At 47.4% G+C, this 22,540-nt stretch overlaps 1 protein-coding gene across 1 annotated transcript in view; it reads right to left on the bottom strand.

Annotated features, from left to right (window-relative positions):
- Window positions 1–20,967, bottom strand: part of LOC144599297 (putative cation-transporting ATPase 13A4) — a 56,921-nt gene extending 35,954 nt beyond the window's left edge. The window contains exons 1-10 of the mRNA XM_078410082.1: window positions 20,905–20,967; window positions 13,747–13,920; window positions 10,618–10,761; window positions 9,885–9,955; window positions 8,490–8,570; window positions 6,292–6,361; window positions 5,624–5,758; window positions 4,907–4,979; window positions 3,024–3,155; window positions 2,167–2,334 (exon numbers count right to left, since the gene is read on the bottom strand). Of these exons, the coding sequence (XP_078266208.1) occupies window positions 2,167–2,334; window positions 3,024–3,155; window positions 4,907–4,979; window positions 5,624–5,758; window positions 6,292–6,361; window positions 8,490–8,570; window positions 9,885–9,955; window positions 10,618–10,761; window positions 13,747–13,920; window positions 20,905–20,967 (1,111 nt within the window). The remainder of the gene's footprint in view (window positions 1–2,166; window positions 2,335–3,023; window positions 3,156–4,906; window positions 4,980–5,623; window positions 5,759–6,291; window positions 6,362–8,489; window positions 8,571–9,884; window positions 9,956–10,617; window positions 10,762–13,746; window positions 13,921–20,904) is intronic.
- Between the last annotated feature and the right edge of the window lie 1,573 nt (window positions 20,968–22,540).

Below are 22,540 nucleotides of genomic sequence, written 5' to 3'. Positions count from 1 at the left end.
AATTAACCCACAAACCCGCACGTCTTTGGGATGTGGGAGGAAACCGGAGCACCCGGTTTCTTATCGGAACGTATAAGATTATTAAGGGGTTGGACACGTTAGAGGCAGGAAACATGTTCCCAATGTTGGGGGAGTCCAGAACCAGGGGCCACAGTTTAAGAATAAGGGGTAGGCCATTTAGAACGGAGATGAGGAAAAACTTTTTCAGTCATTGAGTTGTGAATCTGTGGAATTCTCTGCCTCAGAAGGCAGTGGAGGCCAATTCTCTGAATGCATTCAAGAGAGAGCTAGATAGAGCTCTTAAGGATAGCGGAGTCAGGGGGTATGGGGAGAAGGCAGGAACGGGGTACTGATTGTGGATGATCAGCCATGATCACATTGAATGGCGGTGCTGGCTCGAAGGGCCGAATGGCCTCCTCCTGCACCTATTGTCTATTGTCACCCGGAGGAAACCCACGCGGTCACAGGGAGAACATGCAAACTCCACGCAGACAGCACCCAGGGTCAGGGTCGAACCGGGGTCTCTGGTGCTGGGACCCGTCGTGGGGGAACTGCCATGAGAGAGGGGGAGGGTTGGGGGGAGAACAAAGCAGGTCCCAGCGTGGGGGGGTACTTTGTAACTTTGTCAGGCCCTTCACCTGGCCACTCTTTGCATACCTTGTGTACGCAAATCAAAGAATATCACTGTGATCTATCACCTGTGACAAATGAGCATCCACTCAATCACCCACTCATTCATTCATTCAACCGAGTTTCCTTCACTCCATAAAAGAATCGATGATTGTGCCCTTTACCGGAGTCACTGCCTCAAAAAGGCAGCCAGCATCATCAGAGACCCACACCACCCTGGCCACACTCTCACTGACCCACACCACCCTGGCCACACTCTCACTGACCCACACCACCCTGGCCACACTCTCACTGACCCACACCACCCTGGCCACACTCTCACTGACCCACACCACCCTGGCCACACTCTCACTGACCCACACCACCCTGGCCACACTCTCACTGACCCACACCACCCTGGCCACACTCTCACTGACCCACACCACCCTGGCCACACTCTCACTGACCCACACCACCCTGGCCACACTCTCACTGACCCACACCACCCTGGCCACACTCTCACTGACCCACACCACCCTGGCCACACTCTCACTGACCCACACCACCCTGGCCACACTCTCACTGACCCACACCACCCTGGCCACACTCTCACTGACCCACACCACCCTGGCCACACTCTCACTGACCCACACCACCCTGGCCACACTCTCACTGACCCACACCACCCTGGCCACACTCTCACTGACCCACACCACCCTGGCCACACTCTCACTGACCCACACCACCCTGGCCACACTCTCACTGACCCACACCACCCTGGCCACACTCTCACTGACCCACACCACCCTGGCCACACTCTCACTGACCCACACCACCCTGGCCCCACACTCTCACTGACCCACACCACCCTGGCCACACTCTCACTGACCCACACCACCCTGGCCACACTCTCACTGACCCACACCACCCTGGCCACACTCTCACTGACCCACACCACCCTGGCCACACTCTCACTGACCCACACCACCCTGGCCACACTCTCACTGACCCACACCACCCTGGCCACACTCTCACTGACCCACACCACCCTGGCCACACTCTCACTGACCCACACCACCCTGGCCACACTCTCACTGACCCACACCACCCTGGCCACACTCTCACTGACCCACACCACCCTGGCCACACTCTCACTGACCCACACCACCCTGGCCACACTCTCACTGACCCACACCACCCTGGCCACACTCTCACTGACCCACACCACCCTGGCCACACTCTCACTGACCCACACCACCCTGGCCCCACTCTCATCTCGCTGCTACCATCGGGGGAGAAGGTACAGGAGCCTGAAAACCGTGACCTCCAGGTTCAAGAACAGCTTCTTCCAAGCAACCATCAGGCTCTTGAACACTGCAACCTCAAATAAGCTCTGAACTACGTAGACTATTATTATTATATTATTGTTGTTGTTATTATTATAATATTGTTTACAGTGTAGCATGCTTCCATATTGTGTTGTGCTGCTGCTAGTGAGAATGCCATTGTTCTATGTGGGACACACGACAATGAACCATTCTTGCCTCTTTGACCGACCTGTGCGGAAGACCACAGCTTCCACGCTGGGCTGGCCGACGGGCTTGGACTGAATCACTTGGGTCCCACAGAACAGGACGTGCCGCCTTTGCTCCTCAGACACCACGTTCCAGCAGCTGTGGGCATCGACGTCGGGTAACGGAGTCTTTGTGATAGGGATACTCTCACCTGTGCGGAGAATAAAAGATTAGATTCGTCAACGAAACGCAATCAGTCAACAGTGAGTGGCTGCTGACATAATCCAGAACCTTGCTTACTTTTAAGATGGACACAGAGTGCTGGAGTAACTCAGTGGTCGGGCAGCACCTGTGGAGAACATGGATAGGTGACGATTCACAGAGTGCTGGAGTAACTCAGTGGGTCAGGCAGCATCTGTGGAGAACATGGATAGGTGACGTTTCACAGAGTGCTGGAGTAACTCAGCGGGTCAGGCAGCATCTCTGGAGGAAAATAAACTTCTTCTCACCTTTTTCTCCACAGATGCTGCCTGACCCGCTGAGTTCCTCCAGCACTCTGTGAAACGTCACCTATCCATGTTCTCCACAGATGCTGCCTGACCCGCTGAGTTCCTCCAGCACTCTGTGAAACGTCACCTATCCATGTTCTCCACAGATGCTGCCTGACCCGCTGAGTTACTCCAACACTTTGTGTCTGTCTTCAGCATCTGCAGTTCCTTCCAACACATGGATAGATTGTTGATTAGTGCGGGTGTCAGAGGTTACGGGGAGAAGGCAGGAGAATGGGGTTAGGAGGGAGAGATGGATCAGCCATGATTGAATGGCAGGGTAGACTTGATGGGCCGAGTGGCCTGGTTCTGTTCCTGTGACGGATGAGCTTATTGGAGGAGGCGGCCTCACCTGTGAGCATGCTCTCGTTAACGATGCAGCCGCCCTGGATCAGCACGGAGTCGCAGCACAACACCTGCTTGTTGCCGCTGATGATGAACACGTCGCCAGGTACCAGCTCGCTGGACGGCAGCTCCTGGCAGCCTGCAGGTGGAATCAGCGCGTCACTAACTGGGGTGGAATAGATGGACCAGGCAGCACGGTGGCGCAGCGGTAGAGTTGCTGCCTCACAGCGCCAGGGACCCGGTTTCCAGCCCGACCACATGTGCCGTCTGTACGGAGTTTGTACCTTCTCCCCGTGACCTGCGTGGGTTTACTCCAGGATTTTGTTTTTTAGAGATACAGCGCAGAAACAGGCCCTTCGGCCCACCGGGTCCGTGCCGCCCAGCGATCCCCGCACACTAACACTATCCTACACACACTAGGGACAATTTTTACATTTGCCCAGCCAATTAACCTACAAACCTGCACGTCTTTGGAGTGTGGGCGGAAACCGAAGATCTCGGAGAAAACCCACGCAGGTCACGGGGAGAGCGTACAAACTCCGTACAGACGGCGCCCGCAGTCAGGATCGAACCTGAGTCTCCGGCGCTGCATTCGCTGTAAGGCAGCAACTCTACCGCTGCGCCACCGTGCCGCCTATTGGTGGGCCCAGTGGCCTGGTTCTGTTCCTCTGATGGATGAGCTTATTGGAAGGGGCCGCCTCACCTGTGAGCATGAGACATCATGCAAACAGGCCCTTGTGGGAGGAAAGTGGATCTTCGCTTTCCTCCCACACTCCAAAGATGTACAGGTTTGTGGGTTAATTGGCTTGGTATAAATGTAAAATTATCCAGTGTGTGTGGGATAGTGTTAGTGTGTGGGTTTGTAGCTTAATTTTCTCTCGGTAAATTACCCCCCAGTGTGTAGGGAGTGGATGGGAATGTGGGATAACGTGGAACTTGTGTGAACGGTTGATCGCTGGTCTGTACGGACTCAGTGGGCCAAAGGCTTTGTTTTAACTAAACGAAACTTTAAAAAAAGCAAGAATCCAGTGGATATTCCTTCGACCTGGATGGAAAGAGACATCATGCAAACAGGCCCTTCGGCCCATCGAGTCCACGCCGACCAGCGATCACCCGTTCACACTAGTTCTATGTTATCCCACTTTCTCATCCACTCCCGACACACTAGGGGGCAATCTACAGAGGGGCCGATTAGCCCGCAAACCCGCACGTCTTTGGGATGTGGGAGGAAACCGGAGCACCCGGAGGAAACCCACGTGGTCACGGGGAGAACGTGCAAACTCCACACAGACAGCACCCGCGGTCGGGATCTAACCCGGGTCTCCGGCGCTGCAAGGCAGCAGCTCTACCCGCTGCACCACTGCTGTCAAACGCAAACTATCAGCAATGAAGGTTGCTCACCTGTATTTGAACGAAACACCTGTATTTGAACGAAACACCTGTATTTGAGTGAAACACCTGTATTTGAATGAAACACCTGTATTTGAACAAAACACCTGTGTTTGAACAAAATACCTGTATTTGAGTGAAACACCTGTATTTGAATGAAACACCTGTATTTGAATAAAACACCTGTATTTGAATAAAACACCTGTATTTGAATGAAACACTTGTATTTGAGTGAAACATCTGTATTTGAGTGAAACATCTGTATTTGAATGAAACACCTGTATTTGAATGAAACCTATATTTGAATGAAGGTTGCTCGCCTGTATTTGAATGAAACACCTGTATTTAAATGAAACACCTGTATTTGAATGAAACACGTGTATTTGAGTGAAACATCTGTATTTGAGTGAAACATCTGTATTTGAATGAAACCTGTATTTGAATGAAACACCTGTATTTGAGTGAAGGTTGCTCACCTGTATTTGAGTGAAGGTTGCTCACCTGTATTTTTCCTGTAGACTGTGACGGTCATGTTATTGTGGGATTCCACGAGTCTGTAGAGTTTTATTGATTGCTGCAAACAGTAAAGCAGTGTGTGAACTCACTCGGCCTCTTGCAGTACAACCTCATCCGTGCAGTATTCATTCGTCATGTTTCACACGGTGGAATTAACGGAAATTAAAACATTCTTATCCAACAGAAGATTTAAACATTCTGGTCAGCTGTACACACAGAAAGCTGTGAAGTACAAAATCTTCAATTTCTGCTGGGCCTCACTCTGACAATGGAGGAGGCCCAGGACAGAAAGGTCAGATTGGGAATGGGAGGGGGAGTTGAAGTGCTGAGCCACCGGGAGATCAGGTTGGTTGAGACGGACTGGGCGAACGTGTTCAACGAAACGATCGCCGAGCCTGCGCTTGGTCTCGCCGATGTAGAGAAGTTGACACCTGGAACAGCGGATACAGTAGATGAGTTTGGAGGAGGTGCAGGTGAACCTCTGCCTCACCTGAAAGGACTGTCTACTCTGATGAAGGCCAATGTGCCAAAAGCCTTATTGACCACCCATTCTCCCTGTGACTCCACCTTCAACGAACCCATGCACTTGCTCACATAGATCCCTCTGCTCTACAACATTCCCCAGAGCCTGACCATTCAGTGTGTAGGTCCTGCACGTGTTAGACTTCCCAAATTGCAACAACTCCGTGGGATAACACTCACCTGCTGTACATCGTACACCGACAGAGCAAGGGAGATGAAGGACATGATGATCAGCGCAATGGAATATTCAGTATAGTCCTCAGATAGCCAGAGACACACGCTGAATATTTGAAACATGTAAAATGGATTCAACACCTGTTCACAAAAGGGAGAGGGAAGTGTGAATTAAGCGTTAACTTCTTCTATTTAAGCACTAGCACCGTACATGGCCCCAGTAAACCAGACTTACAAGGGAGACACAAAATGCTGGAGAAACTCAGCGGGTCAGGCAGCATCTCTGGAGTGAAGGAATGGGCGACGTTTCCGGTCGAGACCCTTCTTCAGACTGATGTCAGGGGAGGGGGCGGGACAGAGATAGAATGTAGTCGGAGACAGGAAGACTGGTGGGAGAACTGGGAATGGGGAGGGGATGGAGAGAGAGGGAAAGCAAGGGGCTACTTGAAGTTGGAGAAGTCAATGTTCATACCGCTGGGGTGGAACCTACCCAAGCAAAATATCAGGTGCTGTTCCTCCAATTTGCGCTGGGCCTCACTCTGACAATGGAGGAGGCCCAGGACAGAAAGGTCAGATTGGGAATGGGAGCGGACATTGAAGTGCTGAGCCACACAAACAAAAACACAAACAAAAACAAACAAACAAACAGAAACAACAAAATATCGGCCCCTTACCTCTTTACAAAGCAGCTTCCAGATTGGGGAAATCTGAATTTCAATTGTATTAGGTCCATATATTAATCTCCTGCGTTTAAACATCATCGGATTATTAGTATATTCCAACCTCTTTCACACAACCAATCAACTATATACACAATCAACTCTTGTCACAAAGTGCTGGGGTAACTCAGCGGGACAGGCAGCATCTCTGGAGAGAAGGGATGAGTGACGTTTCAGGTCGAGACCATTCTTCAGACTGGTGTTATTCAGATCAGTCTGAGGAAGGGTCTCGACCTGAAACGTCACCCATTCCTTCTCTCCAGAGATGCTGCCTGTCCCGCTGAGTTACTCCAGCATTTTGTGTCTATCTTCAACTTAAACCAGCATCTGCAGTTCCTTCCTACACCCAATCAACTGTTCTCTGTGGACGGCTCGATTGTAATCATGTATAGGCTTTCCACTGACTGGTTAGCACGAAACAAAAAAGCTTTTCATTGTACAATAAACGTGACAATAAACTAAATTAATGATAATTAGCACAGGTGTCAGGGGTTATGGGGGGAAGGCAGGAGAATGGGGTTAGGAGGGACAGATAGATCATCCATGATTGAATGGCCTAGTATACTTGACAGGCCGAATGGCCTCATTCTGCTCCTAGAACTTATGAAGAATAATTAATTTTACAGATGCACACAAATACAATACATCCACACTTTTACTCTATAAAATGAGTGAAATAATCATTGCTGTACGTGGCAATAGTCTTTCCAGAAAATTATATAATGTTCAGAATTTAAAGCAAGCTTAGTTTTCTGGTGAAGGTTGAATAGATGGAAACAGATAATGCCACAAATGCCACAAATAATAAACGTGAAAGGTCTTTCAAATTCACATTGATTACCCTTTGTACAAAAACTGTCAACAATTAGTGATAATAGGAATCAGCACTGTAACAACTTGAAAATGTTAAGCCTTGTTGAATGAACTTAGTATTTTAACAAAATAATAAATGATGAACAACATCAGGGCATTAGCACGGCACGGTGGCACAGCGGTAGAGTTGCTACCTCACAGCGCCAGAGACACGGGTTCCATCCCGAATACGGGTGCTGTCTGTACGGAGTTTGTACGTTCTCCCCGTGACCTGCGTGGATTTTCTCCAAGAACGTTGGTTTCCTCCCACACTCCAAAGACGTACAGGTTTGTAGGTTAATTGGCTTGGTATAAATGTAAAAATTGGCCCTAGTGTGTGTAGGACAGTGTTAATGAGATCGCTGGTCGGTGCGGACCCGGTTGGAAGGAGGGCCTGTTTTATCGCTGTATCTCTAAACTTAACTAAATTAAATCTCTGACCTTGAATAATTGGCCTATTTTAGAGTTTTTTTCACACAGAGGGTGGTGGGTGTTTGGAACGAGCTGCCAGAGGTGGTATAGGAAAAGAACTACAGTTGCTGGTTAAAATCGAAGGTAGACACAAAATGCTGGAGTAGTCACTGCAACTGCAGTTCTTTTCCTATACCTCCTCTGGCAGCTCGTTCCAGCGGGTCAGGCAGCATCTCGGGAGAGAAAGAATGGGTGACGTTTCAGGTTGAGACCCTTCTTCAGAGGAGGTAGTTGAGGCAGGTACTATGTCACCATTTAAAAGACACTTGGACAGGTAAGATGGGTAGGACAGGTATAGAGGGCTTTGGGCTAAGTGTGGACAGGTGGGACTAGTGTAGATGGGCATCTTAAAGACAAAGAAAGTGTTTTTTGTTCACCAGTCTGATTCCTGCAGGGTTCCCAAGACAACCACATTCCAACCCATGAGCCATCAAAGGTAGACACAAGATGCTGGAGTAACTCAGCGGGTCAGGCAGCATCTGTGGAGAACATGGATAGGTGACGTTTCACAGAGTGCTGGAGTAACTCAGCGGGTCAGGCAGCATCTCTGGAGAACATGGATAGGTGACGTTTCACAGAGTGCTGGAGTAACTCAGCGGGTCAGGCAGCATCTCTGGAGAGAAGGGTCTCGACCCGAAACGTCACCCATTCCTTCTCTCCAGAGATGCTGCCTGTCCCACTGAGTTACTCCAGCATTTTGTGTCTACCTTCGATTTAAACCAGCATCTGCAGTTTTCTTTCCCACACCATGAGCTATCAATCCTGAAACAGATTTGAAGTTTGCACACACGACCCAGCAGAATATATTCCCCATGACAAGTAAAAACTACCTGGTGATGACTTCTGACGTACTTAGTCCAGATCCAAATTTGTGATGAATATCAGCACAAGAATGTTTCTCTTCCAGATCTCTGAATAAAATGATAAATTAAAGAATACGTCTGAACACCAACACATTACCTCAGTTTGAGAAAGCCACGTGGACTTGTAACTAAATTACAATCAAAACACAAAGTACCTGTGCTATAACTCCAGGATAAGCACTCAACCAAGGAAACCAAGCCCACAGCCAAAGTACTATCCCAAACTGATTAAACACATTATTTGTTAAGGACAATAGGAAAGATATCGTCAAGCTTGAAAGGGGTCAGAAAAGATTTACGAGGATGTTGCCAGGACTAGAGGGTGTGAGCTACAGGGAGAGGTTGAGCAGGCTGGGTCTCTATTCCAAGGAGCGCAGGAGGATGAGGGGAGATCTTATAGAGGTGTACAAACTCATGAGAGGGATAGATCGGGTAGATGCACAGAGTCTCTTGCCCAGAGGAGGGGAATCGAGGACCAGAGGACATAGGTTCAAGGTGAAGGGGGAAACATTTAATAGGAATCCGAGGGGTAACCTTTTCACACAGAGGGTGGTGGATGTATGGAACGAGCTGCCAGAGGAGGTAGTTGAGGCTGGGACTATCCCAACGTTTAAGAAACAGTTGGACAGGTACATGGATAGGACAAGTTTAGAGGGATGTGGACCAAGCACAGGGAGGGTAGCTGGGACATTGTTGGCCGGTGTGGTTGAGTTGGGCCGAAGGGCCTGTTTCCACACTGTATCACTATGACTCTATGACAATAACTATGAGCGGCACGGTGGCGCAGCGGTAGAGTTGCTGCCTTACAGCGAATGCAGCGCCTGAGACTCAGGTTCGATCCTGACTACGGGCGCCGTCTGTAAGGAGTTTGTACGTTCTCCCCGTGACCTGCGTGGGTTTTCTCCGAGATCTTCGGTTTCCTCCCACACTCCAAAGACGTGTAGGTATGTAGGTTAATTGACTGGGTAAAATGTAAAAATTGTCCCTAGTGTGTGTAGGATAGTGTTAGTGTGCGGGGATCGCTGGGCGGCGCGGACCCGGTGGGCCGAAGGGCCTGTTTCCGCGCTGTATCTCTAAATCTAAAAAAAACTATACATTGGGATGATCAAGAGGACATCTCCCTTCAATGGTGTTTCGTTGAGTTAGGCCCACGGCAACTCGGGAAGGATGAACAGTTGGTTCTGGTGTCCCGGAACCACCCCCCTCAATACCTGCTCTCACCACCTCAGCTACCAGTATGCACTAAATACAGGAAACTACAGACGATTAATCCCCTCTAACAGATTAATTCACTCTAACACTCGCATCTCATCTTCCACATATCCTAACCCGTCATTAAACTTAATAAAAATGAAGACTTACCCTGGTCTAATAAATTGCTTTTTCTTAAAGTCCCAGATGTACCTTATCTTTTGAATTTCAAAGTACCGTACCTACAAAGATCCATCAAGAGAATAAAGACATTGTGGGAAACGAAACACAAGTGAACAGATAGAAATATATTCTTAGGTAGACACAAAATGCTGGAGTAACTCAGCGGGTCAGGCAGCATCTCGGGAGAGAAGGAATGGGTGACGTTTCGGGTCGAGACCCTTCTTCAGACTGATGAAGGGTCTAGACCCGAAACGTCACCCATTCATTCGCCCCAGAGATGCTGCCTGACCCGCTGAGTTACTCCAGCATTTTGTGTCCACCTTCGATTTACACCAGCATCTGCAGGTTTTTTTTCCTACATAACTATTCTTAATTTGGTTCTGTTTAAAATAAATTAAATTAATTAATTAAAATTAAAGTAACTAATTTAATAAAACAAACTACATTATTCAAACCAGAGTTTTATGTTTGTAGAACACGTAATTTTATCAAAGAACAAACAGCCACATTTATCAATAATATTTTCCATCTGTATACCCCCTCCTGTTTTGATGCTGTGATCAATCAGCTGGTAACATACTGATAATTAAAGATTGATAAGCTTAAAAATTAAAAATCTAAATATTAGAAAATCTATTTTTTTGAAAGGCGCTGGGTGATTGAAAGCTCACAACGAGGCACTGGTTCACGTAAAGGATAGGATGTACAAGTCAGGTCTTACTTTAAACTCAGGTTTCATGATAATCCTGTGCAGCAAAGATGTCTCATCAGATAGGGCGGGATGTGGTGTACCATTTGTTCTTTCTCTGAGTGAGGACAAGTCTACCCACTTTATTTTCTTCCTGGTCCAGACTTTATGTTCATCCTGAATAGGAAATGAAGGATAAAGCAGCATTGTTGATGCGTGTACGAGCTCGGTTTGAAAAGATCTAATTGCCCGTTCAAATTCCACCACAGGAGCTTTAGAGCTGGTTCCCAATGACTTTAACATAGAGAGACACAGAGTGCTGGAGTAACTCAGTGGGTCAGGCAGCATCTGTGGAGAACATGGATAGGTGACGTTTCACAGAATGCTGGAGTAACTCAGCGGGTCAGGCAGCATCTGTGGAGAACATGGATAGGTGACGTTTCACAGAGTGCTGGAGTAACAGCGGGTCAGGCAGCATCTGTGGAGAACATGGATAGGTGACGTTTCACAGAGTGCTGGAGTAACTCAGCAGGTCAGGCAGCATCTGTGGAGAGAAGGAATGGGTGACATTTCAGGTCGAGACCCTTCTTCAGACCGAGAGTCAGGATATAGAACAAATGAATGAAAACTGGGAAGCGGGAGATGGTGGAAGGTTGCTTCTCGGACTGGAGGTCTGTGACTAGTGGTGTGCCTCAGGGTTCACTGCTGCTTGTGATTTATGGATGAGAATGTAGAAGGCATGATGAGCAAGTTTGCAGATTACACTAAAGTGGGTGGTATCGTAGATAGTGAAGATGGCCATCAAACAGCACAGTAGGCTCTAGATCAGCTGGGCTAGTGGGCTAAGGACTGGCTCATGGAGTTTAACATAGATAAGTGCGAGGTGTGCATTTTGGGAAATCTAAAATGGGCAGGACCTTCACACTGAATGGCAGGGCCCTGGAGGGTGTTGTAGAGCAGAGGGATCTAGGAGCGCAGGCACATAGTTCCTTGAAAGTGTGGCGTCACAGGTAGACAGGGAGTGTTGTAGAGCAGAGGGATCTAGGAGAGCAGGCACATAGTTCCTTGAAAGTGGCGTCACAGGTAGACAGGGTGGTCAAGAAGGCTATTGGTACATTGGCCTTCAATGTCAGGGTGTGGAGTATGGACGTTGGGATAATTACAGTTTGCAACACCTTGGTGAGGCCACATTTGGAATATTGCGTTCAGTTTTGGCCACCCTGCTACAGGGAGGATGTCATTAAGTTGGAAAGAGTGCAGAGAAGATTTAGGAGGATGTTGCCAGGACTGGAGGGCCTGAGCTACAGGAAGAGAGTGAGCAGGCTAGGAATGTATTCCTTGGAGTGCATGAGGCTGAGGGATGATGTTATAGAGGTGTATGAAATCATGAGGGGAATGGATAGGATGAATCTATACTGTCTTTTACCCAGGGTAGGGGAATCAAAAACAAGAGGACATAGGTTTAAGGTGCAAAGGGAAAAATGTAACACAAACCTGAGGGGCAACTTCTTCATTCAGAGGGTGGTTGGTATATGGAATGAGCTAGCAGAGGAGGTAGTTGAGGTGGTACTACAATAGCATTTAAGAGACATTCGATTGGAAAGATAGGAAAAGCTAAGAGTGATATGGGCCAACTGTAGGCAGTTGGGACAGACTGAGATGGGACATTTTGGTCGGCATCAACGAATTATATAAGTTTATAACTTTAGAGATACAGCACGGAAACAGACCTTTCGGCCCACCGGGTCCGCGCCGACCAGCGATCCCCGCACACTAACACTATCCTACACACACTGGGGACAATTTTTACATTTACCGAGCCAATTAACCTACAAACCTGCACGTCTTTGGAGTGTGGGAGGAAACCGAAGATGTCGGAGAAAACCCACGCAGGTCACGGGGAGAACGTACAAACTCCGTACAGACGGCGCCCGTAGTCGGGATGGAACCCGGGTCTCCGGCGCTGTGAGGCTGTGAGGGTCTACTGCTGCGCCACCGTGCCGCACGATTGGGCCAAAGGGTCTGTTTCCATGCTGTGTGACTCTCTGACTCAATGCTGCAGGAACTCAGTGGGTCAGGCAGCATCTGTGGAGGGAATTACCATGGTTCGGGTCGCGACCTTTCTTCAGACTGATGGAGCAGGGGAAAGGAAACTGGAAAAGAATTTCATGGAAGGTCGACACAACATGCTGGAGTAACTCAGCGGGACAGACAGCATCTCTGGAGAGAAGGAATGGGTGACGTTTCAGGTCGAGACCCTTTAGACCCAACGTCACCCATTCCTTCTCTCCACAGATGCTGCCTGTCCCGCTGAGTTACTCCAGCATGTTGTGTCTATCACCGGTGTAAATCAGCATCTGCAGTTCCTTTCTACAAATAAAGAGTATCAAGGCTATGTTTACATTTACAAATCGGGAGGCTTCACAGGTGGGTGTCAGGGGATATGGGGAGAAGGCAGGAGAATGGGGTTGGGAGGGAGGGATAGAGCAGCCATGATTAAATAGCAGAGTAAACTCGATGGGCCGAATGGCCTCATTCTACTCCTGTCACTTATGACTAGGGTTGCTAACTGGGGTTTAGCGTAGAGACTTACGGTACGGTAGTTTAGTGTAGACTTACAGTACGGTAGTTTAGTGTAGACTTACAGTACAGTCGTTTAGTGTAGGGACTAACAGTACGGTCATTTAGTGTAGGGACTTACAGTACGGTAGTTTAGTGTAGACTTACAGTACGGTAGTTTAGTGTAGGGACTTACAGTACAGTCGTTTAGTGTAGACTTACAGTATGGTAGTTTAGTGTAGACTTACAGTACAGTAGTTTAGTGTAGGGACTTACAGTACAGTAGTTTAGTGTACAGTAGACTTACAGTACGGTCATTTAGTGTAGACTTACAGTACAGTAGTTTAGTGTAGAGACTTACAGTAATGTAGAGATTTACAGTACGGTCGTTTAGTGTAGAGACTTACTGTACGATAGTTTAGTGTAGAGACTTACTGTACAGTCGTTTCGTGTAGAGACTTACTGTACGATAGTTTAGTGTAGAGACTTACTGTACGATAGTTTAGTGTAGAGATTTACAGTACGGTCGTTTAGTGTAGAGACTTACAGTTCGGTCGTTTAGTGTAGAGACTTACAGTTCGGTCGTTTAGTGTAGAGACTTACGGTGGTCCTGAGGAGGATGGTGTCGGCTTCCTGCAATGTACAGCGCACACACTGAGTCCGTACGTCCCACTCGGGCTTCCAGTAGAAGAGCAGCAGCAGGAAGCCAGCGGACAGGACGGTCACTGTTGTACACAGGGCCCTGCGGCAACAACACACTCGGTAGCCAAACACCTCCTGCACAGAACGGCACGTGGAACAGGCCTCGTTATTCAGCAATAACCTTCACAACTTCACAAATCACAGCAGCCGAATGAGGCCATTCGGCCCATCAGGTCTACTCCACCATTCAATCATGGCTGATCAATCTCCCCGGATCCATGTGCAAAGAGTGGAAAGACTGGGCTTGTATTCACTGGAGTTTAGAAGGATGAGAGGGGATCTTATAGAGACGTATAAAATTATAAAAGGACTGGACAAGCTCGATGCAGGAAAAATGTTCCCAATGTTGGGGGAGTCCAGAACCAAGGGCCACAGTCTAAAAATAAAGGGGAGGCCATTTAAAATTGAGGTGAGAAAAAAACGTTTTCACCAAGAGTTGTGAATTTATGGAATTCTCTGCCACAGAGGGCAGTGGAGGGCAATTCACTGGATGAATTTAAAAGAGAGTTAGATAGAGCTCTGGGGGCTAGCGGAATCAAGGGATATGGGGAGAAGGCAGGTACGGGTTACTGTGAATGATCAGCCATGATCACAATGAATGGTGGTGCTGGCTCGAAGGGCCAAATGGCCTCCTCCTGCACCTATTTTCTGTTTCTATGTTTCTGAACTGTTGGTATTATAACAATAATATAGTTCAATAATTAGTGGAGTCATCGGTAATCAGGGTTTACCTGAAAAAAAGACATTGAAATTTTATTTGCCATGTTATTTGAAGAACCTAGTGAAAATTCATATATAACTTTTATTTCAGATTATGGATGGGACAGTATTTACTTCCTGCAGAAATCATAACATGGTGAAAAGCACTTCTATTAGCTGGTTCCCTCAGAGACATTGTAAGCTGCTCCGTGTTCTCCAGAGATGCTGCCTGACCCGCTGAGTTACTCCAGCACTCTGTGAAACGTCACCTAGCCATGTTCTCCACAGATGCTGCCTGACCCGCTGAGTTACTCCAGCACTCTGTGTCTAGACTCTGTGCTCTGTCTCAGTGTACTGCTGCTACACACTTGTACTATATCTCAGATGCTTATCTAAGATATCTAAGTGCTTATGTATAGTGATACTTGTACTGAACTCTTTACAAAAATGAGTTTCACTGTTCCTCAGTACATGTGACACATAAACGACCATTGAATTAAATACCATTGGATTTTGTGCATTAACCAGCATCTGCATTACATTGTTTCTGTTAAGTAAACATTAGTGACGTCCTGGAGATAACATCAGTGTTCATTCTACCTGCAGTAACATTGCATAAATGTATTTTAGGAATGTGTATTTATAGAAGAACATTAACATAATGGAGTGAGGACAAGGCTTTGTTCTTTGAAACCTTTGCTTTTCCTTTCTCTCCATCTCTCCCCTTCTCAGTTCTCTGACCAGTCTGACTGTCTTCAACTACATTTTCTCTCTGTTTTCTTTGACAATAGACAATAGTGCAGGAGGAGGCCATTCGGCCCTTCGAGCCAGCACCGCCATTCACCGTGATCATGGCAGATCATTCTCAATCAGTACCCCGTTCCTGCCTTCTCCCCGTACCCCCTGACTCCGCTATCATTAAGAGCTCTATCTAACTCTCTCTTGAAAGCATCCAGAGAATTGGCCTCCACTGCCTTCTGAGGCAGAGAATTCCACAGATTTACAACTCTCTGACTGAAAACGTTTTTCCTCATCTCCGTTCTAAATGGTCTACCCCTTATTCTTAAACTGTGCCCCCTGGTTCTGGACTCCCCCAACATTGGGAACATGTTTCCTGCCTCTAACATGTCCAATCCTTTAATAATCTTATTTGTTTTAATAAGATCCCCTCTCATCCTAAATTTCAGTGTATACAAGCCTAGTCGCTCCAGTCTTTCAACATACGACAGTCCCGCCATTCCGGGAATTAACCTAGTGAACCTACGCTGCACTCCCTCAATAATAAGAATATCCTTCCTCAAATTTGGAGACCAAAACTGCACACAGTACTCCAGGTGCGGTCTCACTAGGGCCCTGTACAACTGCAAAAGGACCTCTTTGCTCCTATATTCAACTCCTCTTGTCATAAAGGCCAACATTCCATTAGCTTTCTTCACTGCCTGCTGTACCTGCATGCCTCCTTTCAGTGACTGATGCACTAGGACACCCAGATCTCGTTGTATGTCCCCATTTCCTAACTTGACACCATTCAGATAATACTCTGCCTTCCTATTCTTACCACCAAAGTGGATAACCTCACACTTATCCACATTAAACTGCATCTGCCATGCATCCGCCCACTCACACAACCTGTCCAAGTCACCCTGCAACCTCATAGCATCTTCCTCACAGTTCACACTGCCACCCAGCTTTGTGTCATCCGCAAATTTGCTAATGTTACTTTAAAACCCTTCATCCAAGTCATTAATGTATATTGTAAATAGCTGCGGTCCCAGCACCGAGCCTTGCGGTACCCCACTAGTCACTGCCTGCCATTCTGAAAGGGACCCATTTATCCCTACTCTTTGCTTTCTGTCTGCCATCCATGTCATTACCCTACCTCCAATAACATGCACTTTAATCTTGCCCACTAATCTCCTATGTGGGACCTTATCAAAGGCTTTCTGAAAGTCAAGGTACACTACATCCACTGGCTCTCCCTTGTCCATTTTCCTAGTTACATCCTCAAAAAATTCCAGAAGATTAGTCAAGCGGAACGATCCTGTTACTGCGATCCAAATGTTCCGCAGTTTCTTCTTTTATAATTGACTCCAGCATCTTCCCCACCACTGATGTCAGTCTAACTGGTCCCGTTTTCTCTCTCCCTCCTTTCTTAAAAAGTGGGATAACATTAGCTACCCTCCAATCCACAGGAACTTTGTTGTTGTTACCTTCTCCCGGCTAACAATGACCTCCTCTACATTTTCCTTGATCTCCGCCCCCTTTGTCCTGTTTTCACACCTTATAATTCCTTATCTATGTATCTTCCTCCTTCTTGACATCAGTCTGAAGAAGGGTCTCGACCAGAAACGTCACCCGTTCATTCTCTCGAGATGCTGCCTGACCCGCTGAGTTACTCCAGCACTCTGTGAAACGTCACCTATCCATGTTCTCCACAGATGCTGCCTGACCCGCTGAGTTACTCCAGCACTCTGTGAAATGTCACCTATCCATGTTCTCCACAGATGCTGCCTGACCCGCTGAGTTACTCCAGCATTTTGTGCCTGTCTTTTGTTCTTCGTTGATCTCCAGGGATAAATAAAGCTGACTTGAAACAGCCTGGGCATTGACCGGGTCGGGTGAGCACAAACTGCGTGAATGTCGTTCCTTGACAGAGGTGTAAAGACTCCAGCCATTGGACATGACTGCATGAGCGTAGGGCTTCGTCGTAAACACAGCTTGTCTGATGTCTCACCGTTGAAAAGGGTTGTCATAAATTATTACATAAACTTAGCTGTGTTATCATTACCAAACATAATCACATTGTGACTCTGATTATATGAAGCCTTCAGAGATGAAGTCAAGATTGCACTTTTTGGAACATATATTGATTTATATAGGAAGGAACTGCAGATGCTGGTTTAAACCGAAGATAGACACAAAATGCTGGAGTAACTCAGCGGGACAGGCAGCATCTCTGGAGAGAAGGAATGGGTGACGTTTCAGATCCTCACCCTTCTTCAGACGGTCTCGTCCTGAAACGTCACCCATTCCTTCTATCCAGAGATGCTGCCTGTCCCGTTGAGTTACTCCAGCATTTTTTGTCGATCTTCAACATATTGGTTTGTAAGGGTATAAATGTAGTCATTAGTTTCGTTTCGTTTATTGTCATGTGTACCGAGGCACAATGAAAAACATTTGTTGCATGACCATACATGATTACAATCGAGCCATTCACAGTGTACAGGATAAAGGGAATAACATGAATAACGTTTAATGAAGGCAAAGGGCAGTCGAGTCTGATCAAAGATAGTCCGAGGGTCTCCAATGAGGTAGATAGTAGTTCAGGACTGGATTTACAGCCCATGATATGAAGCCACAGAATTAGTATAGTTTAGTTTTAGTCTCGAGATACAGCACGGAAACAGGCCCTTTCGGCCCACCGAGTCCACGCCGACCAGCGATCCCCGCACACTAACACTATCCTACACCCACTAGGGACAATTTTTACATTTACCAAGCCAATTAACCTACAAACCTGCACGTCTTTGGAGTGTGGGAGGAAACCGAAGATCTCGGGGAGAACGTAAAAAAACTCCGTACAGACAGCACCCGTAGTCGGGATGGAACTCGGGTCTCCGGCGCTGCAAGTACTGGAACAGCAACTCTACCGCTGTGCCACCGTGACGCCCGTGCTGTGTCACCGATGTATGGCAAATCATTTTACCATACATCTTGTCAGACCAACCTGCCTTACACACACTGGGGAAAATCTGACCAGCAGCAGCAGGAATGCGTGCATGAATGTTACCCGTCCATTCCAATGGCCGCTCACTGCTTCAATAGTGCATCACGTCTGGGGCATGAGGCACGGTATCCTTGCAGGCATTCCCTTCCACATTGCATCATTACACCACTCACACATCACACATGGCCAAGCTGCCTAAATCTGCTCCTACAACATGAACTTATGAATGGTATCTGCCTCCACCACCACCACTGGCAACACGTTCCAGGCCCCCATCACCCTCTGTGTGAAAAAAACTTGTCCTCCACATCTCCTTCAAACTTTGCCCCTCTCCCCTTAAAGCTGTGCCCTCTAGTTCTTGACATCTCCACCCTGGGGAAATGGTTTTTGAGTTTATCTGTTGCTGTGGTGGATGTTCATGTAAAATGTATCTTGTGTGTCCTGTTGCTTTTTATTGGTCTGACTGTATGGCAAACGAAATTCCTCGTATGTTGCAAAACATACTTGGCTAATAAAGTATGATTATGATTTATGATTATGATGATTATGATCTATGCTTCTCTCTCAGAATTGGAGATACTTCCACCAGGTCTCCCCTCAGTTTCCAATGTTATAGAAAAAAACAATCCAAGTTTGTTAAAATATCTTCTGGTTGCTGAGGTCCCTGTAATCCAGGCAGCCTATACGCCACCCATCCTTCTTAACTCTAACAAGGATGTACAGAGCAGGGGGAAGGAACAGTGTGACTGGGGGTGAGAGAGACGTGTGCCTGTAAGTGGGAGGAGGGGGAGTTGAGGAAACAGAAGGGAGCAGTGGGGGTAGAATCTGAAAATATTCAATTCAATGTTCATACCGTTGGGTTGTAAGCTGGCGAATCTGTGGAATTCTCTGCCACTGAAGGCTGTGGAGGTCAAGTCAATGGATATTTTTGAGGCATAGATAGATCGATTCTTGATCAGTACGGGTGTCAGGGGTTATGGGGAGAAGGCAGGAGAATGGGGTTAGGAGGGAGAGATAGATCAGCCATGATTGAATGGCAGAGTAGACTTGATGGGCCGAATGGCCTAATTCTGCTCCTATCACTTATGAGGTGCTGGTCCATACAATGAACTGGAACATGAAGCTTGGAACAGGCGGACCACAGAGCTGGTAGCACTGCGCCCTGCTCTTTATTCCTCAATGATGCCGCAACTTCAAACAGTTAACAAACAATGCCGTGTACTGGACTGCAATGTCCCTGGTCTACATGGCTCAACACCACCGGAAACAATGGGAACATTCATTCATATTGAACTGCAGAGGCTGCATTCACAAGCAAAAAAAACAGAGTGCTGGAGTAACTCAGCGGGTCAGGCAGCACCTGTGGAGAACATGGATAGGTGACGTTTCACAGAGTGCTGGAGTAACTCAGCGGGTCAGGCAGCATCTGTGGAGAACATGGATAGGTGACGTTTCACAGAGTGCTGGAGTAACTCAGCGGGTCAGGCAGCATCTGTGGAGAACATGGATGGGTGACGTTTCAGGTCAGGACACCTTCATCAGACTGAAGTTCTCCAGAGATGCTGCCTGACCCGCTGAGTTACTCCATGAATTTGTGTCTTTTTTTTGTAAACCTCCATCTGCAGTTCCTTGCTTCTAACTGTGAAGCAAATGGAGAATGAGTCTGAGGAAGGGTCCCAACCTGAAACATCGCCTGTTCACTCCCTCCACAGATGCTGCCTGGCCCGTTGAGTTCCTCCAGCACTTTTCTTGTTTTAATTACCCTGTCTCTTATTTTTTATCTTTATATCCATGTCCAGCAAGTCAAACGGAGAATTGATGATGAAAATGATATTAGACAATAGATGCAGGAGTAGGCCATTCGGCCCTTTGAGCCAGCACCGCCATTCAATGTGATTCATTCCCAATCAGTACCCTGTTCCTGCCTTCTCCCCGTATCCCCTGACTCCGCTATCTTTCTCTATCTAACTCTCTCTTGAAAGCATTCAGAGAATCGCCCTCCACTGCCTTCTGCGACAGAGAATTCCACAGATTCACAACTCTCTGGGTGAAAAAGCTTTTCCTCATCCCCGTTCTGAATGGCCGACCACTTATTCTTAAACTGTGGCCCCATATTTCAGGTGTAAATGTTGCTTACACCACACAGCTCCTACTCCTCATCAGTTTCTCTTGCCATTGCAAGTAACAAGGGGCAACAATTCAGATATTTATCCAACAACTCAATTGACAGAAATAAAAATCCTTTTTACACCTTTGCACTTTCATCTTGAAGGAAAATATTTAAGTTTCCACAGCAAGAGGAATACAAATATACATTTGCAGCAAGCTTTCACACTTATGGAACAGTCTTAACACTTATTAACAACACATAATCAGTTTTGTCAGCGTTCAAATCCAATCTCTTTGAAAGGAAGCATCCCAGGAATATAAGGTCGGCACAAAATGCTGGAGTAACTCAGCGGGTCAGGCAGCATCTCGGTGAGAGAAGGCATCTCGACCCGAAACGTCACCCATTCCTTCTCTCCCGGGATGCTGCCTGACCCGTCGAGTTACTCCAGCATTTTGTGCCTGCCTTCCATTTAAACGTGGCATTTGCAGTTTATTTCCTGCACCTTCCAAGAATGTATACCCACCAGCTCACCATCCTGGCCGTGGTTTAGCAGAGTGTGGTGACCTTTCTGCACAGGTTCCCCCATGGTACAATCCTGCCACACGTATCTCCTTCAGACCTCCAGAAAGTGCTAGCAGAACGCCACAGGAATGGGATGCATTTATTGAAGGAGGTGCGATCTGACCACACCTCCCTTGTTCACTTGCCCCAGGCTGGTTCTGTTCAGTCGCTCCGCCCACAGCCAGCCGGTTACTGTGTGTGCAAAGACTGGAATCATTCGTTTTAGAGATACAGCGTGGAAACAGGCCCTTCGGCCCACCGAGTCCGTGTCGACCAGCGACCGCCCTTATCCTTCATCATGTATCTATCTGTACACTGTAAACGGCTCACTGCTAATCAGTTTTTCATCTGGCTGATTCGCGCGCGACAAAAGCTTTTACACTGTACCTCAGCACACGTGACAATAAAATGAATTCAACCCGTCCATTAGTTTTATCCCACACAAAGCGGGCCATTTATAGAAGTCAATTAACCTACAAGCCCCTTCGTCTTTGGAGCGTGGGTGGAAACCGGAGCACCCGGAGGAAACCCACACGGTCACAGGGGGAACGTGCAAACTCCACACGGACAGCGCCCGTAGTCAGGATGGAACCCGGGTCTCTGGTGCTGTGAGGCAGCAGCCCTACCTGCTGCGCCACCGTGCCCCTCGAAGTGTTGAATAAAGTTGCATGATCCAAATACTGTTGCTGTAAGTGTGGGTATCACGTCTCAGCCTCAGATTGGAGCTCGACATTGGTGCTAGAAGATATAAAATTACAAGATAGGGTAGACAGTCAGAACCTTTATCCCCCGACGCTGGAAATATCAAGTACAGAGAGCTTTGCTGGAAGGTGAGAGGGACATGGCGTAAAGGAGATGTGGGAGGCACAAGTCAGTAGATATTTTTTAAGGCAGAGATAGATAGATTCTTGATCAGTGCGGGTGTCAGGGGTTACGGGGAGAAGGCAGGAGAATGGAGTTAGGAGGGAGAGATAGATCAGCCATGATTGAATGGCGGAGTAGACTTGATGGGCCGAATGGCCTAATTCTACACCTATCACTCACGACCATGTGACCTTATGACACAACACTAACCTCAGCAACTGTGATCTTCTACGGACTGTGTCCTTGGTTGCACTGCGGACCGCGGACCTGGGTTTTGTACAAGTACGACAGCTATGACTTTAAGATTTAAAAAATAATAATACATATTATCTGTATGCATTACGTTTAGGGGCTTGATAAAGGGCAGCAAGTCAGAATGTTATTGTCACTATGACAATTAAATGCTCTTGAGTCTTCAAAGGAACATCTTTGTCAGCAAACCTACATTAAACTGACAGTGTTCACTCTACACATGCAAGTCAGGCAGCATCTCGGGAGAGAAGGAATGGGTGACGTTTCAGTCTAAAGAAGGGTCTCGACCCGAAACGTCACCCATTCCTTCTCTACCGAGATGCTGCCTGACCCGCTGAGTAACTCCAGCATTTTGTGTCGACCTTCGATGTGCCTTTTCAACACTTTTAACTCCATGTATTTGGTATGATCGGCTTCGTAAGGAAAGTGGTCAGGCAACTGCACCATCCAACCAACAAATGGAGAGCAGTCCCATGCTACTA

This window comes from Rhinoraja longicauda, chromosome 13 (assembly GCF_053455715.1).
Source record: "Rhinoraja longicauda isolate Sanriku21f chromosome 13, sRhiLon1.1, whole genome shotgun sequence".
NCBI lineage: Eukaryota > Metazoa > Chordata > Chondrichthyes > Rajiformes > Arhynchobatidae > Rhinoraja > Rhinoraja longicauda.
This window is presented reverse-complemented; position numbering and strand designations above follow the sequence as displayed.